This window comes from Schistocerca nitens, chromosome 1, assembly GCF_023898315.1.
Source record: "Schistocerca nitens isolate TAMUIC-IGC-003100 chromosome 1, iqSchNite1.1, whole genome shotgun sequence".
Taxonomy (NCBI): Eukaryota; Metazoa; Arthropoda; class Insecta; order Orthoptera; family Acrididae; genus Schistocerca; species Schistocerca nitens.
The window spans coordinates 1,014,593,710-1,014,617,645 of record NC_064614.1 but is presented as its reverse complement, the minus strand read 5'-3'; the positions used below and the strand labels follow the sequence as shown (position 1 = coordinate 1,014,617,645).

The window sequence follows — 23,936 nt, the reverse complement described above, 5'->3', positions numbered from 1 at the left end:
CCGAGAAGCAGTGTCGAGAGGAAGTTGATGATAAGCTTCTGACAGGTCAATTTTAGAAAAATACTGGCCTCCAGCAAGTTTAGTGAACAGTTCTTCAGGACGGGGCATAGGGTAAGTGTCGATGAGGCATTGAGCATTTACAGTAGCTTTGAAATCGCCACAGAGACGAATATCACCATTTGGCTTAGCAACGACAACAACAGGAGAGGACCACTCACTGGAAGTGACAGGAAGCAAGACCCCTGCAGTAGTGAGACGATCCAGGTCCCGATCACGAAGGGCCACAGGAATGGGCCGAGCCCGAAAAAACTTAGGCCGAGCAGTGGGTTTGAGCATGATATGAGCGTCAAAGTCGTTTGCACGGCCTAACCCAGGAGAAAAAAGGGACGAAAATGTCGTCGACAAGGAATCCAGTCGAGCATAAGGAATAGCATCAGAGACAATATTGACAGAGTCATCTATGGAGAACCCAAAAATGCGAAAGGCATCGAAACCAAAAAGATTTTCTGCGTTGCTCTGGTCGACCACAAATATGGGAACAGTACGAACGACAGATTTGTAAGATACCTCAGCATTAAACTGTCCCAAGAGAGAATCTTCTGTTTATTGTACGTCCGTAATTGCCGAGTGACAGGTGACAGGAGTGGAGAACCCAACTGAAGATACGTCTGAGAATTAATTATAGTGGCAGCAGAACCGGTATCCACTTGCATGCGAACATCTTGACCAAGAATTTGGACAGTGAGGAATAACTTCCCTGAAAGGGAAGAAGTGCAATTGACAGATAACACAGAATCAGAATCAGAATCAGCGTCATGTTCATGAACATCATGTATGCGGTCGGATTTGCAAATGGAAGCCACATGATCTTTCTTTTTGCAGTTGTGATACACAGCCCAACGTTGGGGACAATCCTCGCATGAATGTTTCGTAAAACACCGCGGACATGAAGGAAGTTGCCGGGGGTTTTGTTGCAGTTTCTTAGCGGGTTGTTTACGGCTAGGCCGAGGCTGTGCATGGGAGCGCACTGTGGCCACGTCAGCCGGCGGGGAAGTGCCGCACGCGTCGTCAACAGCGCAGAGAGGTTGTATTTCCCCGACATCACCCCATGCCTCTATTTGCGCCCCAGCAGCGCGAGAAATTTCAAAAGACTGCGCAATGGAGAGAACTTCATCTAGAGTCGGATTCGCCAACTGAAGGGCACATTGCCGAACTTCTTTGTCAGGCGCCGACCAGATAATAGAATCTCGTACCATGGAATTGGCATAGGATTCTTTGTGAACGTCAGTAACAAATTGACACTTTTGACTGAGGCCATGAAGTTCAGCAGCCCAAGTGCGATAGGATTGATGTGGCTATTTTTGACAACGATAAAAGGCAACACGAGAGGCTACCACATGTGTTTGCTTTTGAAAATAGACAGACAGAAGTGAACACATTTCAGAAAAGGACAAAGATGCATGATCCTTCAAAGGAGCCAATTGCGACAACAACCGATACATTTGAGGTGAAATCCAGGAAAGGAACAGAGACTTACATGGTTGTTCGTCCGTGACATGAAATGCCAAGAAGTGCTGTCGAAGACGTTTTTCATAATCAGACCAGTCTTCCGCCGTCTCGTCGTAAGGAGGTACAGCCAATGACGAGAAACGCCCCGCATTTGCCGCCGCGACGAAATCGCAAATCGCCGCTGTTAGAAGCGTTTGCTGTTCAAGGATATTTTGCAATAGTTGCTCAACAGCAGCCATGGAACCCTGTTGGTCAACGGTGAAAAGGAAAAGTCCACTACCTCGTCGCCAATTGTTATAACGTCAAATTTAACAAATATATTTCCGAACGACACAACACATATAAGTCACAGAGTAAGTTTACAAGCAAGACATGTGTACACGTTAGCATTCGAATGAGAACTGAGTCCCAGTCTAGTGGCCACTGCTCGGCTGGCCGCTTAGGTGGCGCAGCTGCTGCATGGCTGGCAGACAGCGCCGCACGTAGAGGACACGCGTAATTGCGCGGCAGCGCTTTGAATGATCGGCGAGTCACAACAAATTCATTGTTAAAAGTCTATTCTGGGAGCAAATAATAGATTATAATAAAAGGAGGGCATAAGTATGCGTGTTTTTATGTAATGATTAATCTATACCAATATAAACTCATAGGTGAGTCCACAAAAAGGCTCTGGTTTCATAACAGCAATGTCTTTATCTTAACACTGAAAAAAATACCTCAAGCATGCAAAAGTTTTCATCAGACACAGAAGGCTTGCATAATATTACACATATTATGACAAGTCGTAATATACAAAAGCTGATTTTTTAATAACCAAAATTAAAAACGGAAAGTTCCACACATCTCCGTTCCCCTTCACCAAATCCTATCACCTGCTTTCATCAAGATATCATAAAAAATATCAATTTTCAAAGAATTATTTTGAAAATAACGGTTTTTACAAAATATAGCATTATAACAAAAAAATGGTGCAAAGAAAAGTAATAAGATATTGTATAATGGGACTAATTAAATTGTTTAGATACCACAAAGCGTTGACAAGCAAAGTCCCAAAGCATAGACATATCCTTCTGATGGCTGATTTTCATCACCAGTCTCCACATATTTCACAAGACCATTCAGCAGCAATGGGCCAGCAAATCCACATACATCAGCTGCCAGCTTCAGTATACCAACACTGTAGAACACAACACCAAACTGACGGTGAAGTGCTCGCATCAGACTTGCTCCATCTAGAAGTTTATTTTCACTGATTTCATTATTTTGTCTACAATAATTTACTAATAATAAAACAGCAACTAAGCCACACTTTATAACATAAAAACTCAATCTACACCAAAATAGTTCATCATGAAAAGTAAGAGGAACCCAAGAAAATTCAAATTACAAATTAGTATACCTTTATCTGTCAGTAAACTGTAAATTGTTGAAATGAGTCCTCAGGTGAAAAAGTGTCAACTAATCCTAGAAAATGCAACATAACATAATAAGAAAGCTAATTATTGTTAATGATTTCATAGGTCACACCTTTCCACACTCATTGAATTGAAATTTCAGTCTGGCTAAAAATTTAATTATGCTGGATTGAATGTGAAGGAAGTCCTAGGCATTACTTTTCAAATTTTTCAAATGATAGCTTCATATCAGCAACACTTAAATGTTGCTTTTGCCTTTATGTTTATGTGGTACTGAACAATACGTAAGTAACAAATACGTGACACTATCCTAACTTTCAGAATTACCATCCTCGGGGGGCAGAGAAGGATAGGACGAGGAAAGTTAAATACAATTCAAACAATGGAAAATCCAGGATGGAAGGTAGCAATACTGTAAAAAGGAAAGTTGCTACTCACCTTATAGCAGAGATGCTGAGTCACAGATAGGTACAACAAAAAGATTGTCACAAATAATAGCTTTCGGCCAGTAACATCTTCGTGAAAATTAGATGAAATTCACACTGATGCAAATACAACTCACACCCATGACCGCAGACTCAGGCAGAGGGGCCTCAGTTGCTTGAGACTGCAGTCAAGTGTGTCCGAGTTGCATTTGTGTGAGAGTGTATGTATGTCATTTTTATCTGTTTTCTGTCTTCCCCTTAAATGCTCTAAATTCATGGAGGTATGTACCATCTATGCCACTGAACGAAAGCAGTTTGTTTATTGCCATAAGCGTTTTGCTTCTTTTATTTGGGGAGCATCATCAGTGGCCTGAAATACATGTTTCTTTTTATACATACAATAAATGTATTACGTCACAGATATAATATGCTGCTAAATTACATTTTGTCATGTTTTTCTCTGGATTTTTTGGTTAGAAGCAACTTCTGTTGCACAAGTTCCGTATTGTAAATGTATCGTTTGGTGTCACTTACAATTTCCAGTGCTGTTAACACATGAGTGTGGTCCTGAAGATCTATTTGTTAGTTTTCATACACCAGCTGGCAGATTTCTGGTGTTCTTTCATCCACATTGCCTGTTTCACTTTCACTTTCCATTTGGTGATAAACTTATGTGTGCTTCTGGTGTGTAGTGTATTTTGCTGTGTGTAAATGCATTTTTATTTTTTTAACAATAAATATGCATTAGTGTGTATTTTGCTCTGGGTAATTTTTTTTATTTCAAAATAAATACGGGTTTGTGTGTGTGTGTGTGTGTGTGTGTGTGTGTGTGTGTGTTAATGTATTTTTTTGATATGATTATAATACAAAGAAACATTCCACATGGGAAAAATACATTAAAAAAAGATGCTGTGACTTACCAAACGGGAAAGCGCTGGTAGATAAACACAATAAAAAACAATAAAAAACACACACACACACATAACTGTTGTGTGTGTGTTTGTGTGTTTTTTATTGTGTCTATCTACCAGTGCTTTCCCGTTTGGTAAGTCACAGAATCTTTTTTTAATATAAATGTATTTTTATTTTATTTCATTTTTTTAATAATAAATATACGTATGTGTGTATTTTGCTGTGTATTTTTTTTAAGCAAATATCAAATATGTGTTATTGTATGTGTGTGGGGGAGGGTAGGAACATTCATTAATTATTTATCCTGGTTACACTTTTGTTTGTTATTGTTCTGGTGGCTAGCATGATCAGAGAGTTATTGTTTACATGGATTTGATTGTTGAGTACCTTCTTTTCCATTGCAATGGCTATTTGTGTGTGAAAGTTTTCTTGCAATGTCAGGAGCTTTTTTTTGTGATTATTCACTAGATAACTGTCGTGTCATTTTCCATGTTGGATGGCTCATGTCCATGGTTTATCAGGTTTCAGCGAAGGTGGAATGATTATTTTCATATTTCCAACTTCTCATATGTTCTTTATATCCTGCTTATCATCCCCAGATATACTGATTTACATTCTTGGCACTCTAGCTGATATATACCTGCTCCTTGGTATTTGTCTGGTTTGTCTGTTGTTCATAAATGTGATTCGAGTGTGTTTCTTGTTCTGTAAGCTATTTGTGATCCCTGCTTCTTTAGTATAGTTGCTATCTTGTGTGTTGCTTTGTGTTTGTACGTAAGAGTGTACCTTTTTTCTGTTATTCATGTCATGAGTGTCATTGTTTTGTGTTCCCATGTGTGCTGTAATGTCTGTGGGGTTCTGTTCTCTCTGCTTGTTTTGATTTTTCTTTAGTTGTGTTTTAATTTTTTGATTGAGTTTTTGTAGTGTGTGGGTGCTGTAACCATTGTTTGTGGCTATGTGTTGTACTGTTTGTAATACTTTTTCATAGTTTTCTTTGATGAATGGGATGTCATTTAGTCTGTATAACATGTGTTGTAGGGCTGCTAACTTTTGATTTTTCAGGTGGTTGGATGAAGTATTTATAATTATAATTATATCTGAGGCTGTTGCCCTTCTGAGGATGTTAAACGTGTGTTCACTGTTCTCTCTCTTTATTGTTATATCCAAGAAATGTATTAGCTTTTGTGTTTCTCTTCCCAGGGTAAATTGGATATTTTTATGTATGTTGTTCATATCTGTATGTTTATGAATTTTCTCTGTTGATTCATCTATCATGCAGATTATGCCATCCACATATCTGTACCAATAAACAATTTTTTATTCTTTCTTTGAGATGACTGTATCAAAGATAGTGTTTGCTGTGTGGTTGATGAATATGTTTGCCAGTGTTCCTGAAATTGGGGATCCCATTGGAAACCTATCATCTTGTAAGTAAAATTCCTTCTCAAATTGGAAGTAATTTTGGGATGTGATTGCTTTGAGGGTTTTAGTCATTTCATTAACATTGACTGCAGGTAATTTGTTGTATGTCAGCTTAAATTAGTGTTATTGTGTCTGTAGTGGGTATTGAGGTATACATGTGTGTGTCTGATGTCTTTGAGGTTATTTTTTATGTATGTCTGGAAGTGTGCTGTTGGATCAGATTTTAATTTTTTGATACTGTTAGAAGAGATGAAATCTTTAGTTTTTTCTGTATATTGTTCGTTATTGATCAGTACTGTGCTGTTTCCTTTATCAGCTCTTGTGACTATGATGTTGTTAGCTTGTAGTTATTTTTTTAATTTCTTGGTGATGTTTTTATCTGTTCGAAGTTTACTGTTTTACTCTTTCTTTGACATGGTGATTATGTTATTTATTTCTTTCTTCACTAGTTCTCATGTTAGCCCAATATTTATAGTGTTATTTTCTTTTTTCTCTTCCTCTGTCAAGATGTTTTCTGTTTCTACAAGTAAGTTTTCTATATAGTGGTTATCTATTTTTGTACTGATGTTGTGTTTGAGCACTTTCTCTAGTAGCTGTGTTTCTTTCTCCATTAATTCTTTATCTGTGAGATTTATTAATTTTGGGTGAAATTTGTGGTGATGAGAGTGTTTTTACTTTGTCATGCTTTTCTTTATAGTTATTTTTGTTAGTGAGTGTTCTGATTTTTCATTTGTGTTTGTTCTGTGTGAATTTCAGTGTTCTTGCTGTAATGTGTTCAGTTTTTCGTATTATGTTGTTCATCACTGATAACTTGAGATGTACATCATATAACATCCTATTAAGTATGAATTTCTTTGTACAAAATGATTTGATTTCATTTTTAACCAAGTATTTTCTGCAAATCATTCTGTTCTTTGTGCTACCAAGAGTAGTATCTGACCTTTACATTAATATTACTAGGAATTACATTATTTATTTTACAGGTCTGATTGAATTTAATGTGTTGGAAGGTCTTGTGGAGTCTGAGGTGGATATTATTGACCCTGTTGTATACCTTGACTGGAAATGCCTGACATGGCTGTATTATAGTCATTTTAATCTGTTTTACATCTTTCCCTTAGTTGCTCTAAATTCGTGGAGGTATGTTCCGTCCATGTAACTAAATGAAGGCAGTTTGTTTATTGCCATACGTGTTTCACTTCTTTTATTTGGGAAGCATTATCAGTGGCCTGACATACATGTTTCTTTTTATACATCTGACAAACGTATAAAAATAAACATGTGTTTCAGGCCACTGATGGTGCTTCCCAAACAAAAGAAGCAAAACGCATATGGCAATAAACGAACTGCCTTCATTTAGCTGCATAGACGGTATATACATCCACATGTATGTATGTGTTTTTCATCTAATTTTTGATGAAGGCCTTACTGGCTGAAAGCTATTATTTGTGACAGTCTTTTTGTTGTTCGTATCTGCGACTCAGCATCTCTGCTATACGGTGAGAAGTACTTTTCCTTTACACATTATGGTTGATCAATATTACTGGTTTTTTTCTGTGCACACAACCCATTTTCCTTATGTAGCAATTTAATTTTGCTTGAAATCGGTACCTATTAGAGTAGTTCACCCAGAGTATTGATGGATCATAAGAGCTGTCCGGTTTTGTGAGCCTGTTGCATGTTATTAGGCTTCCAAATTAACATTTGTCCCTTAATGAGACTGGAAGGGTAAAAGGCAATATTTTCATCAAATCCACATTTAGTCTATACGGTAAGTTGTGTACATATGTACATCTCTACTAGATGTCACTTTCCCCCCATAAAAAACATGTACAACATGTTTGTAAGAAATGTACATTAAATGATGGAATATTTTTATTTTGACAAAAGTTTGAACTTAGCAAGGAACCACTTGTTTCAACAATATGAAGTAGCATAAAACCATACAACAGTAACATACACTCATGGAAAATGTTATAAATTGTTATGTGGTTTGCTTCATACACATGTTGCTGTTGTTGTGGTCTTCAATCCAGAGACTGGTTTGATGCAGCTCTCTGTGCTACTCTATCCTGTGCAAGCTTCTTTATCTCCAAGTAACAATTTCACCCTACATACTTCTGAATCTGCTACTGTATTCATCTCTTGGTCTCTCTCTATGATTTTTACCCTCCACGCTGTCCTCCAATACTAACTTGATGTCTCAGAACATATCCTACCAACCGATCTTTCTTCTAGTCAAGTTGGGCCACAAATTCCTCTTCTACCCAATTCTATTCAGTACCTCACCCATCTAATCTTCGGCATTCTTCTGTAGCACCACATTTCGAAAGCTTCTATTCTCTTCTTGTCTAAACTATTTATCGTCCATGTTTCACATCCATACATGGCTACACTCCACACAAATACTTTTACAAAAGACTTCCTGACACTTAAATCATACATACTATACCAGAAAATAAGAGTATTAATGAAACTACAAGAAAAAGTGCAAAATTATTTTTGTATTTAAATCCACACTCATAATTAATGAAAATGGGACAAGATGTAAACTCACAAACACAATTAATAACACCATCCATAACATCTGAAAGATTATCTTCGACATACTAGTGTGACCATTTATCTACAAAAACTTTGGCTGGGTTTGTAGAAATCACTGTTTTATCATTACATTGTCCATAGGTATAGGTAAATTAAAAATAGGTAACATTAACAAATCAGATAGTGACCATCATAGTGAGAAATACTTCACAGCAGCCACACACAGCTGACCTTTAAACATGACATGGGAATTTTTAGGAAGGTGAACAAGTTAACAGGTTAAGGGCCTGTCACTGTTTCAACCCTTTCATAAATGCCAGTTTTACCTAATCTATGGAAAAATTATTACTGGAATTCTCAGTACAGAAAGACCCAACATATACTCAAATGTAATCTCAGAATCTTATCCAGAGCTAAATAAAAATAAATAAAAGTTCCAAAAAAAACTGTAAAACCATTACTATTAACGTGTGTACACTATAAAATAATATTTAAGAAACTCATTCCAAAATGATCATTAATAATAATAATAATAATAATAAATAATAGCAATAATAAAAATAATTTTGTGTGGGTCAATGGCCTGGTGCAAGTCTTTCAACTTTCTAACTCACCCAAATAATCGCACAGGGAAAAGAGGACTTCTAACTTAACACGAAATCTAATTCATGTCCGTTATTTGTGAATTTTGAAATCTAGTCACAAGCTATGGTTTTGTACTAGTCAATCTCATGTATAAAAATAGCCTTAAAGTTCCACAATTGTTACTATAGACCAACCTGATAATGCACTTCTGAGATTAGCACCAAGGAGTGCTGGGGACAATGATGATGGCAAATCAAATAAGTCATCAGTTGATTTTAGTCGTCCATGTGATCCTTTATCTATCAATGGAGATACCCATAGGAACAACAAGCGAGATAATGGATTTGCTCCCTCACTTGCTGTGCCCAAGTAAGCAGGGTCATCATCTTCATGGAAGCCACCATACCAAACTGTCTCTCCTGTGGATGAGCCTGTAACATTTACCAATGAAGATAGTCCTTCACATAATTTCTGTGGAAAAGCCTGTAACATTTAGCAACAAAGACAGTCCCTCACATAACTATCACAAAATGTAAAATTCACGTTTACATGGGATATCTGAAAAACAACCTGTTAGGCTATAAATAAAATACTGGAACACTTAAAACAAATTTACTGGGCAATTCTTACAACTATACCTTCTTTGTACTACTTCTACAAACTGCTACCATAGAGATTTAAGCATTTATCAAGTCTCATAACAAACTGAAATATGTCCTTTGTATAAAATGGGCTCAGAACTTGTATGCTGTTTATTCACAATCTCAAGCAAAGAAGTGTAAGCTATCGATATAAATTTGTCCACGGGTAATAAGTTGTGACAAACTAGTTTCCACAACATTTCCATAAATTTTCCATATTAGTTTGTTTCTGGCTGTGGACAGACAGCCACTTCTGTCAACACAATGAGCACTCATGCTTCCACTCTTACAGAAATGCCATTGCTAACATAGAACATCTTTACTCACCATAAAGCAAAAATTTCAAGACTTTTTGTCACTCAACACTATATTACAGATCTAATTTCACATTTGGTGGAATTCTCAACCATTCTTCTCATTGGGAACAACTCCTGTAGGTGACTGAGATCCAATATAGTTTTCTCGCTATTGCAGAACTACAAAAACACACAGTAATTTCTAATTACTTCTGCTTGACTGTTACAGAATTCAAAATTATACATCAATAGTAAAATGGGAATGTTATGATTAATGGCAATGAATTAACTAGAGAGAATGTGCTTGAGTTTATGAGAGGAAGTTAAATCAGTTCCCGAGACTCATAAGAAGTTACGCATTGTGTTTTAAAAAATATGATGCTCCCTAGAAATATTTCAATGAGCATAAATACCAGCCACACCTCCAAAGAGTTCCTGAGCCATTGTCAATAAAACAGTGTCACTGTTACTTCCCTGGGAAAAAAAATGTATGGTTCTCGAAGGGCAAAATATAGTTGATGAAATCAATTTGCACCATAGCTTCAACCAAATGTGTCCATCACAAAAGTGAATCCATTGCAGAATGTGTAACTAGCTGAAGTCATTTTTCTACATTATTTGATTTGATTTATTTCATCTCATAATATACAATATTCAGATCATGTGGTCTGTTGTACTGGAGACATGTTAATATATAATTTTAGGGATTTAGTTTACAGACTTAAAATTAATAACAAATACAGTTATCAAACAATTTTCTAGCAGTACAATACTTTTACATTTTTGTACAAAAACTCTGTCCTATCCCCCTCCAAGAGATGTTGGTTGCCCTGTTTAAATTATCACCTCATCATTCATAAACTCCTCCACTGAATAACATCATTTTTCCACTAAATGTTCATGTAATTTTTTTTCTTTAGATGCTTTAGATGACCAATTTGCATGCTCAGAATATCATATCCTTTTAATTTATTGTATATTTTCATGCTCATGTATTGAGGAGTCATAGAATATAGCTTTAATCGGTGTGCAGGGAGCATAAAATTTTGTTTTTGCCTAGGTTTGTAAGTGTGTTTGAAGTGAAATTCTTTGGAAAGTTCAGGTTTACTGTACAGGAAAATTAGAATTTCAAAAATATATAGAGATGGGACAGATACTATGTATAGTTTTTTAAATAATGGGTGACACGAGGTTCTTGGATGTGCGTCACACACCTTCCTAATTATTCTTTTTTGAAGTTTTAATATCTGTACCATATAACTTGAATCACCCTAAAAAATTGTGCCATATCAGATGACAGATTTGAAGTAACTATAGTACACAATTTTTCGGCTGTCCATGTCTATTACATCATGTAACATTCTCACTGCAAAAGAAACAGGTTTTGTTATATCAGAGATAAAAATGACAGAGTGGTAAACAACATTAACTCCTTAATGAAATATCATAATACTTGGATGAAAGCAATATTAATAAATATTGATAATCTGTCTGTAGAAAATTCTACATATGATTTATTACCAATAAATATAGACAAATAAATGTATTTCTGCACTGTACATCTGAATGACTTATGAACAATAATGAGATTTTCTGATGGAAAAAAACTGACTCTATATGGAATTGGCCCCTTACTTAATCCCGTGTGACAAGAAAAAAGCACAAGTGATTCCTGTTTATAAGAAGGGTAAAAGAACAAACCCACAAAATTACAGAGCAATACGCGCTTAACACTGGTTTGCTTCAGAATTCTTGAACATATTCCCAGTTTGAATATAACAAATTTTCTTCAAACATAAAAGCTTCTGTCTACAGCACAGCCCTGAAAGAGTGCTCAAGCAAAACTCAGCTTTCTCTTTCCTCACACGATGTCCTGCGAACTATAGATGGAAGGCAACAGGCAGATTCCTTGTTCCTAGATTCCTGTAATGCGTTTGACACGGTGTCCCACTGCAGCCTGTTAATGGAGGTACGAGCGTAAGGAATATGTTCCAAGGTAAGTGAGTGTTTCAAAGATGTCCTAAGTAGCAGAACCCAATACATAGTCCTCGAAAGCAAGTGTTCATCAGAGAAAATGGTATTGGCAGGACTGCACAAGGGTAGAGTGACAGGACCACTGATACTTTCTATACACATAAATGATCTGGCAGCAAGAGTGGGCAGCAATCTGCCACTGTTTCCCGACAGTGCTGTGGTGTACGGGAAGGTGTGACTGTACAAGGATACAAGAGGACTTAGACAAAATTTCTGGTTTGCTTGATGCATGGCAGCTAGCTCCAAGTGTAGAAAAATGTAAGTTAACACACGTGAGTAGGAAAAACCAACCCATAATATTCTAGTACAGTATTAGTAGTGAGCTGCTGGGCACAGTCACATCAATTAAATATCAAGGTGTAATGTTGAAAAGTGATATGAAATGGAATGAGCATGCAAGGACTGTAGTAGGGAAGATCAAGAGGTGTGGTGCATCTGTGAAGCAGACCACATACAGGACATTATTGTGACACATTTTCGTGTACTGTTCAAGTGTTTGGAATCAACACCAGGTCAGATTAAAGGAAGACGTCAAAGCAGTTCAGATGTAGACTGCTAGGTTTGTCACTGGAAGGTTTGGATAACGTGCATGTATTATGGAGATGCTTGAAGAACTCAAATGGGAACCCCTGAAGGGAAGCCAATGTTCTTTTCAGGGGATATTACCGATAAAATCAAGAAAACTGACATTTGAAGCTGATTGTAGAGCAATTCTACTGCTGCCAACATATGTTTCACATAAGGACCACGAAGATAAGAAAAATTAAAGCTCATAAAGAAGCATTTCCTCACCCTATTTGTGAGTGGAACAGGAAAGGTAACAACTAGCAGTGGTACAGGGTATTCTCCAAAATATACTGTAAAGCGGCTTGAGTAGTATTTATGTATATGTATATGTGTATGTCCTCTCCATGGACTACCACCTTAATGTTGGTCGAGAGGTTAGCATGTCTCAGTGATACACTGAGCTGAGCTGGCAGGAGATACGCTCCTGGTAGGATCACCCATGCCAGACAGGTCAGTTGGTGAGATTCCAGACAAAGCGTAGTCCTCTCACGGAGCTCCCATCTTGGATGTATGTGGGTGGTAACCACATGGGCCCTTAGCTAAGTCTGGCATTACTTCCACTTACTTGTGACAGACTTCTTCCATTTTCTTTCCTATCGGCCAACTCTTGGTTTTCTCAACCCCAACAGTATTACATTTTGAGGCCCAAGGGTGTCTTCCACTTTTCTCTCTACTATCCTACCCTTGACCCAAAGGCAAACTGAGTGGAAGAAGAATCTTTTATCTCCCAGGTTCTCAACGATCGTTGAGGTGGAAGAGATCATGCCAGACGGACTGGCTGTAAAGGCGCCACTCAGCCGTCATTGAGCTCATGGCAGTCTGTTGCAGTTATGGTACCTGAAGTCACATGTCTCATACATATGTGCTGTGATGAACTGTTCCAGAATCATAGTGTGTGAGTTACTTCCTCACAAGCTGTAATCCACCTTAAACAAAATCACGCAAATGGCAATTTCCCATGTCATTTTGTTTAAAGCCCAATGGTGATGGGATAAAGATGGTGGTAGCAGGCTTTGAGTGAGGCTGGAATCTGCTAGTCTCGACCTGCACATTGGTGGCAGGTGTGTGATGGTTGTCTCCCTGAGAACTCATGTGACTACTTGGGGATCTGGTCCAGCATCTGCGATTGAGCATGCATATTTGGGATAACCGCTGCCCACTCTGAATGGGGATGGCCCTAGAAAATGTGGGCTAAACATCAGAAGTCGCACTTGAACCGGGCTGGGAATCTGCACCCAGAAGGTCACTCCTTATACTGTGGATGAAAACCAAAGAAGAATGAAATGATAATGACCATAGGAACATGGAATGTAAGGACCCTCCTGGACATGAACAGTGACAGGCCAGAGAGAAGAATCGTTCTTATCAGCCATGAACTAGCTAAGCTAGATACATACATAGCTGCCTTGTGTGAGACTAGACTATCAGGTGAAACACACATCAGTGAGGCAAGATCAGGGTAGACCATCTCCTGGAAAGGAAAGGATGCATGGTGTACGATTTGTTGTAAAAACAAAAATAGTGAATGCACATCGACTCACATCTGTTTCAATTAATGAAAGGCTTATGACTCTTAGAATACTCCTTGGTTCAGACAGCTTCATCACCTTCATCTCTGCATATACTCCTACTTTAGATAGCGATGAAGATTCAAAGAATCAGTTCTACCACCAGTTGAACAGTACTCTCTCTAAGATATCTGTTCAAGATAAATTAATCCTACTGGGTGACTTCAATGTCAGAGTGGGAAGGGACAACCATTTTTGGAGAGACATCGCAGGTAAACAAGAGGTCAGAAACTGCAGGGCAAATGGGCTATTACTTCTTAGTCTATGTGCTGAGCATGAACTCTTCATCGTCAATACGCAATTCTGCTTGCATAACTGCTATAAGACCACATGGATGCACCCACACTCCAAACATTGGCATCTTATAGACTATGTCATAACTCGACAGCATGACAAGAAAGACATTCTCATCACAAAAACAGCTTGAAACATCGAGGACTGCTGGACTCATCATAAACTTTTAGTTAGCCGTCTGAGATTACCAAAGTGTCATAAGCCATGATCCCACATCTCAAACACAATGCGCAGAAAACTCAACATCAACAAAGATGTTCACTCAGACTTTCAAGACAAGCCGTCAGAACAACTCCACAAATCTCCAGCAATCACAGATGATGTCGAACAAGAATGGACCGCATTAAAGAAGATCATCAAAGAGACTGCAGAGAATGTTACTGGTTTTGGTGCGCAGCAATGAAGAAATCCAAGCCGTCATCAGAGAAATGTCAGAGTGAAATACGAACAATCAAGAACAAATGGTGGCAACAAAAGGCCTCAGAACTCCAAAATCTTTCTCATGCCAGGAACCTGCATGGCTTCTATGCTGGAATTAAAGAGCTTTGTGGACCCATCCACTCCTCATCAGGAACACTGAAAGCTGCTGAGAACACTACCATCCCTACTGAAAGTCAGGACATCTTAAATTGTAGGAAAGAGCACTTCAGCTCACTGTTGAATCGCACTTCTACTGCAGCTGGAGAATTTCTCAATCATGTCCCACAGCACTCTCCACAACCCTGGATGGCTGGATCCTCCACCTTTTCAAGAATTCAGCAAGGCACTCAGTAGCATGAAACCAGAAAATGCTCCTGGACCAGACAACATCCCGTTGGAACTTATTCAGGGTGGCGGCTTGCCTCTAAAAACTAGGCACTTCTCACACATACTATTACTGTGGGAAACCCACAAGGTGCCAGCTGATATGAAGTGCTCCACAACTGTCACCATTTTCAAGAAAGGCAATAGAAGCATCTGTGGTAACTACCATGGAATATCTTTGCTCTCTGTCAATGGTAAAATTTTTGCCAGAATCCTTTTACATCACCTTCAGACACTTTCAGAGACTGTGCTTCCTGAGTCTCAATGCAGGTTTGGCCCATCAAGAGGGACGATTGACGTGATTTTCTGTGCACAACTACTGCAGGAGAAAAAAAAAAAAAAAAAGGCTCTGAGCACTATGGGACTTAACTGCTCTGGTCATCAGTCCCCTAGAACTTAGAACTACTTAAACCCAACTAACCTAAGGACGTCACACACATCCATGCCTGAAGCAGGATTCGAACCTACGACCATAGCGGTCGTGCGGTTCCAGACTGTAGCGCCTAGAACTGCTCGGCCACTCCGGCCAGCAGGAGAAGTGCAGAGAACAACAAATGCCTTTAATGTTAGCTTTTTATTATGTAAAAAAGGCCTTTGATACAGTTCCCAGAGAAGCCAAGTGGATGGTCTTAAAATGTTTCAGCTGCCCTGAACATTTTGTTGACCTGATTAAAGCTCTCCATGATGACATGACAGGACAGGTCATCTGCCAGAATGAAACAACTATTATGAAGTCCCAATAATGAGTGGGCTCAAACAAGGATGTGTTGTTGCACCAACATTATTTGCCTTGTACCTGGCCGCTATGCTTTATGAGACATCTGTAAAAAATGCTGGGGTAGAACTAAAGTACAGGTTTGATGGAGGATTATTTAACCAATCCAGACTCCACTCAAAAAAGTTCATAAGTACCACTTATGTAACAGAGCTGCAGTATGCTGATGACAATGCCTCTCCCGCTCATTCATCTGCAGAGATGCAGCAGTCTGTTAATTGTTTCAGCAAGGCATACAAATGATTTGGTCCTTCCATCAATATTCAAAAGACAAAGGTGCTCGCACAGCCAGGTCGTGGCTCTTCCCTTCCTGATACCAGCATATCCATTTCAGATACACCTTTGGAACAAGTGAACCATTTCCTTTATCTAGGAAGCATATTGTCATCTAATTGCTGATCTGAAAAAGACGTGGAGAACAGAATATGTGCTGCTCATGTAGCATTTGGTCGTCTCAGAAAATGTGTCACTATACATCAAACTGATGGTTTATAAAGCTGTTTTCATCTCAACGATGCTCTATGGTTGCGAAACCTGAACATTATACCACCACAATCTGAAGAAATTAGAACGCTTCAGCCAACAGAAACTAAGAAACATCATGAACATGAAATGGCATGATTTTATATCAAATACCAACATTCCTGAGAAAGCAATTATGAATAGTATAGAAGCTCTCATTATTGGGCACCAACTAAGATGGGTTGGGCATATCCAGAAGATGAGAGATGACAGACTTCAAAATCAAATGCTGTACAGTTAAGCGAGCACAATTAAAAGTCTGTGAGGTGCCCCTCTTAAATGCTATAAGGATCAGCACAACAAAAATCTAAAAGCCTTGAACATCGATCCAAGTAACTGGTCCACCATAGCAGAAGATTACATTCGCTGGTGCTCAACTACCTCAAATACTCTTCAGAACTTTGAGTGGGAATGTCAAATACTGGAGGATGACGAACACCAGAGACATAAATTCCTCTAGGCCCAGCCGCATCCTCCACCATCCAACATTTGTAATTTCTGTAGTCACATGCTAGGATTGGACTACCAAGCCATCAAAGACATTTCCAAGCCTGAACTGTGACAAAGGAAATCTCAGGAGAGGAACAAAAACTCAGATACGAGTATCAGCTGATGACGATGATATGTGTATGTAAATGTAGATGTAGATGTAGATGTAGAAACCAAAAAAAGAAACATAATTTTGTAAATGAAGTGAATGTTCTTAAAAGTCTCAATGCAATAATTTCTCTACGCATGATTACATGTCTCTAAGTAAATACAAATGTGGAATGGTAAGTAAATGGTGAAACCGTTATTTTAAAATTATTTACAGAAATCAAGCTGAAATAAACAGACTCCTCACCATATTATATAGGGAAGTTACATGCCAGTTTTGCAAGATGCTTCTAAACCTAGCAATATTGCTCAAAGTTTTTAAACTAACACTATAAGTTGTTCATTTGCGGAAACCATTAATCTCATGGCAGACTTTGAGTCATGAGTGGGGTATGTTGGTCAGACTTAATTTATAAACTAATGAAACTTCAGTAAAACATTCATAAAATATCACTGACATAACACAGTTTACATTCTGTAAGAGTGATACTACAAACTCATACACTCATAATGATACGAATCAGGCTGAACACTGTCTGCTATATCACTTCAAAGCCATTTGTTCGCTTCCTTACTCCACACAAGAACACATTATAATTATCACATACTCAGAACTACTCAATAATAATCACACTGATGTAGAGAAATCTGTCACATAAGAATAATACACAGTAACATGCATGATTCACATTGACTTTCAACTTTCTGTTAAAAAAAGAAATTTTAAAAATTAGATTGAAAAAAAATTATTTCTCCTAATTTCGTTTACCTAAATTTTGAAGCTATAGATGGTGAATATCAAATCTACATACCAATTTTGATGAAACTTTTTTCTTTGCGTAAAATATATTTTTTCACAAGATAATCACCATAAACAGTTTCATTCATCAGGCATGGATTGAACTACGAATATTGAAGAAAAAAAAACACATTTTTATTTCATTAGCTATTTTGTTTTATTTCATTTCATTGTGATATATAGGTAATAATTAACGTAAATCTGCATTATTCTCTAACATTAAACTAATTTTACCTTATATATTCTGCAATTCTGGTGAAAAGAAGATAAAACACTCTACACCATGAACAACAAATGACCCATACTGATACTACTTCTGCATCCCCATGTGCAACATGAAAGCCTGATTGATGTTATTGAAAAACTGACCTTCCAGTTATCAACTTCCATGCAAATCAAATACACAACAGCATGTGTAAGAGAAGAAAACATTATCACTTCCCTATACAGGGTGAAACACCTAAAACTTGCACTGCAAACATTACAGAAATGGAAACTGCTACTGATGTGCGGTTTTTACAGAATAGATTGGTAGTCAGAGGTTCATGTTGTTAGCCAATCAACAAATTGTAATAATACTTAGATGGTATATTTTTTTGAACAAACATACACTTTTTAAATGGAACAATGTCTATTGACGTTAACAAACTAAAAGTAGGTAAATCAGAATGTCAGTGGTGTTTGTGCAGGATTCTAGTGCAAGCCATTCTCAAGATATTGTATTTTGAAAATTTCTCATACCAGCAATTGAACAATACCTAGGATAGCACACACTAATGAACAACACAAGTGCACACAATAGTGATGTGGATTCTGACTAGTAATGAGACAACTGACAATCTCAGGTTATGTTCGAAATGACCATTGGCAGTAGCGATACATGCTTCCAGTCTGGTACAGAATGACTGTTGCACACACACACTAGCATTTCAGCACATACGTCTGAACAGGTTGCAATAATTATGTCATTGCATATCATTGGGTGGTGTTGGTATGTCCTTGTAGGCATCTTTCTAGCTTTCCCCATACGAAAAAATCTACAGGCATCAAATCTGGGGAACAGGCTGGCCAAGATACAGGTCCTTTGCATCCAATCCAACAATTTGGAAACAATTCTTGAAGACATGGTGCAGTACTTCATGCACTATGGGCTGCACAGCCGTCATGTTGGTAAAGGAACACACAAGTACACTATAAGCAAACATAACATCATCATACCTAGCAAATACACAGGTTGATTGGCAGAAACAAGCGTCAGTGTGGAAGCTTTCACAATACGATATGTTATGAACAACTTGCACTAGACTCTGCAACAATACCACTCACAATCTAATTCACTCTACTTTTAGTTTGTTAATGTCAATAGGGATTGTTCTATTTAAAAATATACATTTACACAAAATAGACACTTTCTAAGTATTATTACAATCTGTTTATTGGCTAACAATGTGAACCCCTGATTATCAATTCATTTTGTGAAAACCACACATCAACAGCACTTTCCATTTGAGTATTATTTTGCTACAAGTTTAAGGTGACTCACCCTGTATATACAAAATCATAAATGTAAACTAAATACTATAAACAAAAATATGTACATTTTCCAGGCCACTGAAGTTCCCTTGCAAAGAATAAATGTGAAACTAACATGTACGGCAAGATTGAATGGTCCCAAAGTAATAATTATCAACATAACAGAGTATGAAGTTTTCACCATGCATCCATCATACCAAGTCACCAGATTATAATCATTAGGACTTGAGCAACACATAAAACTTCTATGTCAATTTTAACAAAAACTACAGGCTTTCAAGTAAAAAGTCTTTCCACAGAAGAATTCCTGTGAAAAATTTCATGCAAATCTATGATCCCATTCCCCCAAACTACATTGTTAAGCAAGTTATGCTAATTGTACCTTAAATGGAAACTCTGTTATCTGTATTTTATTTACTTACGTAGAGTTTAAGACAAAACTCTTTTTATGTACATGCACACATTACTACGAAATAAGTTCAGTTTTTCATTCCACAAGCTGTAATGGAATGGTAGGAGGTAACAGTGAGACAACTACCTCTTTGCTAACTGCCTGCAGTTATGTAAAAATTATAAACGAGGATTCAAAATTTATTAATTCTAATATTTTCAGCCTTAGGTCATGGATGACCTTACAGATCTGTTTCTATATCATTTGGGATATTAATTTACATACTTTTTATAATGGCCATCAGAGGCATCCTGAGAACACCAATTAATGATTCAGAAACTGTGTCCTGGAAATATTTCAATATTACTGTTCCATGGAACAAAACGTAAAACATGTTTACTCTTTGGTACTTCACTATCAGATGTTTTAGCAGCAATAATTCTTCACAGAAACTGTCAGTGCTACATAATATGTTCACAGTTCAACAAGTACAGTAGCAACACATATATCCATTTTTGTTATTCTCTGTGATGGCACCATGTGACCAGCAAGCCAAACTGCTACTAATGCATCTGGAGAGGGCATACTGTATTGTGTATAACAGTTTTATGACTTGGAGTGAGAGCAGTGCAACAAATTGTAAAAATAGTAAAATCAAAGCTCCACACTGATAATTCTGATGTTTCCTCAGGGCCCAGAGAGGTCTTCAGATTTGAGAAATCTAATATGAAACAGTGGTAAACAATGACAATCAGTAGAAGCTGATTAGCCACTTGGTACATTATGATATCTGGAGTTAACCACATTTACCATTGGTTCCACCTGCCTTTCCAATATAACAATCACTTCTTTCTCTAAAATGGAATATTTTTTATTATAGATACCATCTGATTCTGGCATTAAGCCATACTTTCAGTCACTGACAACCACTTAGTTAAAACTTTCTTTTAGTTTTTACTTGAATGCCAGTTGCTTATTATTAAGATCACACTTCACAGCATACATCCTTAACAGGAGTTCAGATTTCCCCACAAAACGTGGTTTTTTTTTTTTTTTTTTTGTTCCCCAGAAACTAATTCCTACAATTCTCTCTTTATTAAAAGTTGATATGCTTTATGCTTTTACTAAGGCACTCAATTATTGTGTGCACCATATCCATAGAATTTGGCTTTTATTTCAATATTTTATCTGATGTCAATGTATTGTGCAAAACCGTTTGGGCTAAATTAATTGCTTGAGAAGATGCATTTCAGTGAAAGGTCATGAAATCAGCATACTATAATAAAGTTTGCAACATATTTCTTCTGTTAATTTGAAATATATTATACCACACAGGGTAATAATAAAGATGAAAGTCATATTCCTGAAAACCAGGGCCCTAACGATTAAAAAGCAGAACCAATGAAAAATGGGGTGTTGTTGCTTTTGATGTGTGTAAAAACACGTTCATGCTTTTTAGACATCAAGTAGTATCTTTTTGGACCAAATAACTAGTTCTTAAATTAAGACTATGTTCGATGTTTTATCCATTGATCTACATCTCCACTGTACAGTAAGTGGTAAGCTTTAGTCTTTCCATTGTTTGCACATATTTCTGTAGGATGTATCATTGTGCACTATGCTCATTCCATAACATTTGTGAACAATTGTGTCTATCATATGAAAACTATTGCTTTATCTAAGAGAAAAAAATTATCCTGAGGGGCAAAAGAGTTTGTGGGAACAGCCAGTGTGTGCAATGAAACCTCCCTTGAATACCAGAATGTGCTCAGCAGGTTCAAGATAAACAATAATATCTTACAGCAAAGATTAAAGAATGTTAATAATCCTAGTTTGTTCCCACACTATAAAGCCATTTCACTCAAGTAACGTCAAGTTGACAAGTTCCTGAGGCTACAGTGCAATTTCTGGTTGAGGAGTAAGGAGCATTTGCAGAATGTGGCTGTCTGAATGCTCACTTCCTGTTCATGGATACACTTATAGTCTGTTCCACTCCCAGATTCCTGGCCATATTTTCATGAGATGACCAACATCTCTTCTTCCAGTAGCATGATATTCAATGGCAAGTTACGAGAATCCTTAGTATATAGTCTTTCCAGTTTACTCTAGTCTGAGATACTTTGTAATTCACAGAAAATATTTTTAATTGCTGCCTACATTCTTCATTCCTTTTCCTATTTCCTATGTCTTACAAAGTAACCTTTTATTGCTATCTGAAATCTCACTTCAGTTACAGAACTTTAACTTCCTGTGTTTGCCGAATTGTTCCACATGTATATATGTGAAATTTCTTTTTCACTTTGTAATCCTCATTAAAACTATGCCGGCAGTAGCATAGCTACTGGCAGGGTCTCCCAAGCCGGACTGGTCTCGACAGAGGAGCCAAACAAAGTGTGTCCCACAACATAGGGCAGGGAGGGCTCTAAAGGCGTAGTGAAGCCAGCTTCCCTAGAGGAGTAAACCTCATACAAATCCTGGTCCTCCAGGTTGGGGGTTGGGCATGGGGCTAATAACCCCATACTGTAAAAAAAAAGAATATTACGGAAATTCAACAGAAGCCTCGGAAACTGGATGGAAAGCATGTATCACGACCCCGGCAAAGGAAACGGATAAAGGATCTAACAGTAGCATCGTGGAATGTGAGGACAATGCTTCAGCCTGGAAAAATGAAAGAAATAGCCAATGAAATTTTAAAATTCAAATATGATATTGTAGGGCTACAGGAAATAAGATGGCAGGGGAATGGGCAGATAGATAAACCTGAGTACTCATTGGTATATAGTGGACCAGAAGAAAGAACAGGCCAACTTGAAACAGGGTTTATAATAACTAGGGAAGTTAGGAAAAGCCTTCTAGAATTTGAACCCATAAATGAAAGGATGTGCAGACTCAGACTAAAAGGTAAATTTAGGAATATATCAATAGTTAATGCACATGCACCAACAGAGGAAAAAGAGGATATAATTAAAGAACAGTTCTACGAATACTTGGAAAAAGTATGCTGTGCAGTACCTAAATATGACCTGATGCTAGTAAATAGTAGGAGATTTTAATGCAAAAATAGGGAGGAATGAACATCCGTATGGAGTTTCTGGAAAATATGCACTACATGAAGAAAACAATGAGAATGGAGACTTACTATGCCAATTCACAGCAAGGAATAATATGATAATTAAAAGTACCTGCTTTCCACATAAAAGGATCCATCTGGGTACTTGGAAGTATGCAGCCAATGGAGTAGTCAATCAGATTGACCATATTTTAGTGATTGCACACCACTCCACGTCAGTTACGGATGTACGGAGCTGCAGAGGACCAAACTGTGATTCAGACCACTTTTTGATAAAATCAATCTTGAGAGAGAAACTGTCACTAACAAAGGGCAACAGAATGGGAAAGATGATGAAATGGAATACAGACAAACTGAACATCCCTGATGAAGTAAAAAAATACCAAGTAACACTAAGCAGAAAGTTGAGCAATTAAGAGACCACAGTAGGAGTAGATGAAAGGTGGAACAGGTTTGAAAAAGCCATTAAGGATGCTGCAGAGGAAATAATAGGCATAAGAAGGAACAGAAGAACCCAGGAGTGGTTTGATGAAGATTGCAGGTCAGCAATAGAGGAAAAGAACAGGGCAAGAACAAAAGTGCTACATAGAGAAACCAGAAATAATGTGGAACAATATAGAGAATTAAGGAGAAGAGCTAACAGACTGTGCAAGAGAAAGAAAAGAAAGTGGAATAAGAAGAAATTTCAAGAACTAGAAGAACTAAAGGAACAGAGTGAAATAAGAAAGTTCTATCATGCCATAGGCAAAATGAAGAATAGATTCCAACCAAAAACAACGGCCTGTTCCAGTAAAGATGGGAAAATGATAAGGGAGGAAGAACAGATAGTGGGAAGATGGGCAGAGTATTTCAAAGATACACTAAGCACCAGCCTAGAAGATGAAGAGACGGCTGCACAGGAGGGAAGAGTGGAGCTGGAAGTAGACAATGAAACCAATGAGGCAAGAAAGCCAACACTACAAGAGGTCTCCCAGGCTGTGCACAAGTCAAAAAACAATCGAGCCCCTGGGGAAGACAGCATAATTGCTGAATTAATAAAAACTGGTGGTGAGGCTGTAATAAAGGAACTGCACACATTAATATCAGATATATGGGAAACAGAAACTATGCCAGATAATTGGAAAATTGGAATAATAGTCCCCATTTATAAGAAAGGGGACAGAACAGCATGTGAAAACTATAGAGGTGTAACACTCCTAAATACAGCTTATAAGATCTTCACAAGTATATTAA

General features: G+C 37.5%; 1 protein-coding gene across 2 annotated transcripts in view; it reads right to left on the bottom strand.

Moving 5' to 3' along the window:
• LOC126196086 (ATP-binding cassette sub-family C member 10) overlaps positions 1–23,936 on the bottom strand; it is a 369,743-nt gene that overhangs the window by 263,913 nt on the left and 81,894 nt on the right. For both annotated transcript variants that reach the window (XM_049934541.1, XM_049934540.1), the window contains exons 3-4: positions 9,007–9,243; positions 2,535–2,741 (exon numbers count right to left, since the gene is read on the bottom strand). In XM_049934541.1, the coding sequence (XP_049790498.1) occupies positions 2,535–2,741; positions 9,007–9,243 (444 nt within the window). The remainder of the gene's footprint in view (positions 1–2,534; positions 2,742–9,006; positions 9,244–23,936) is intronic.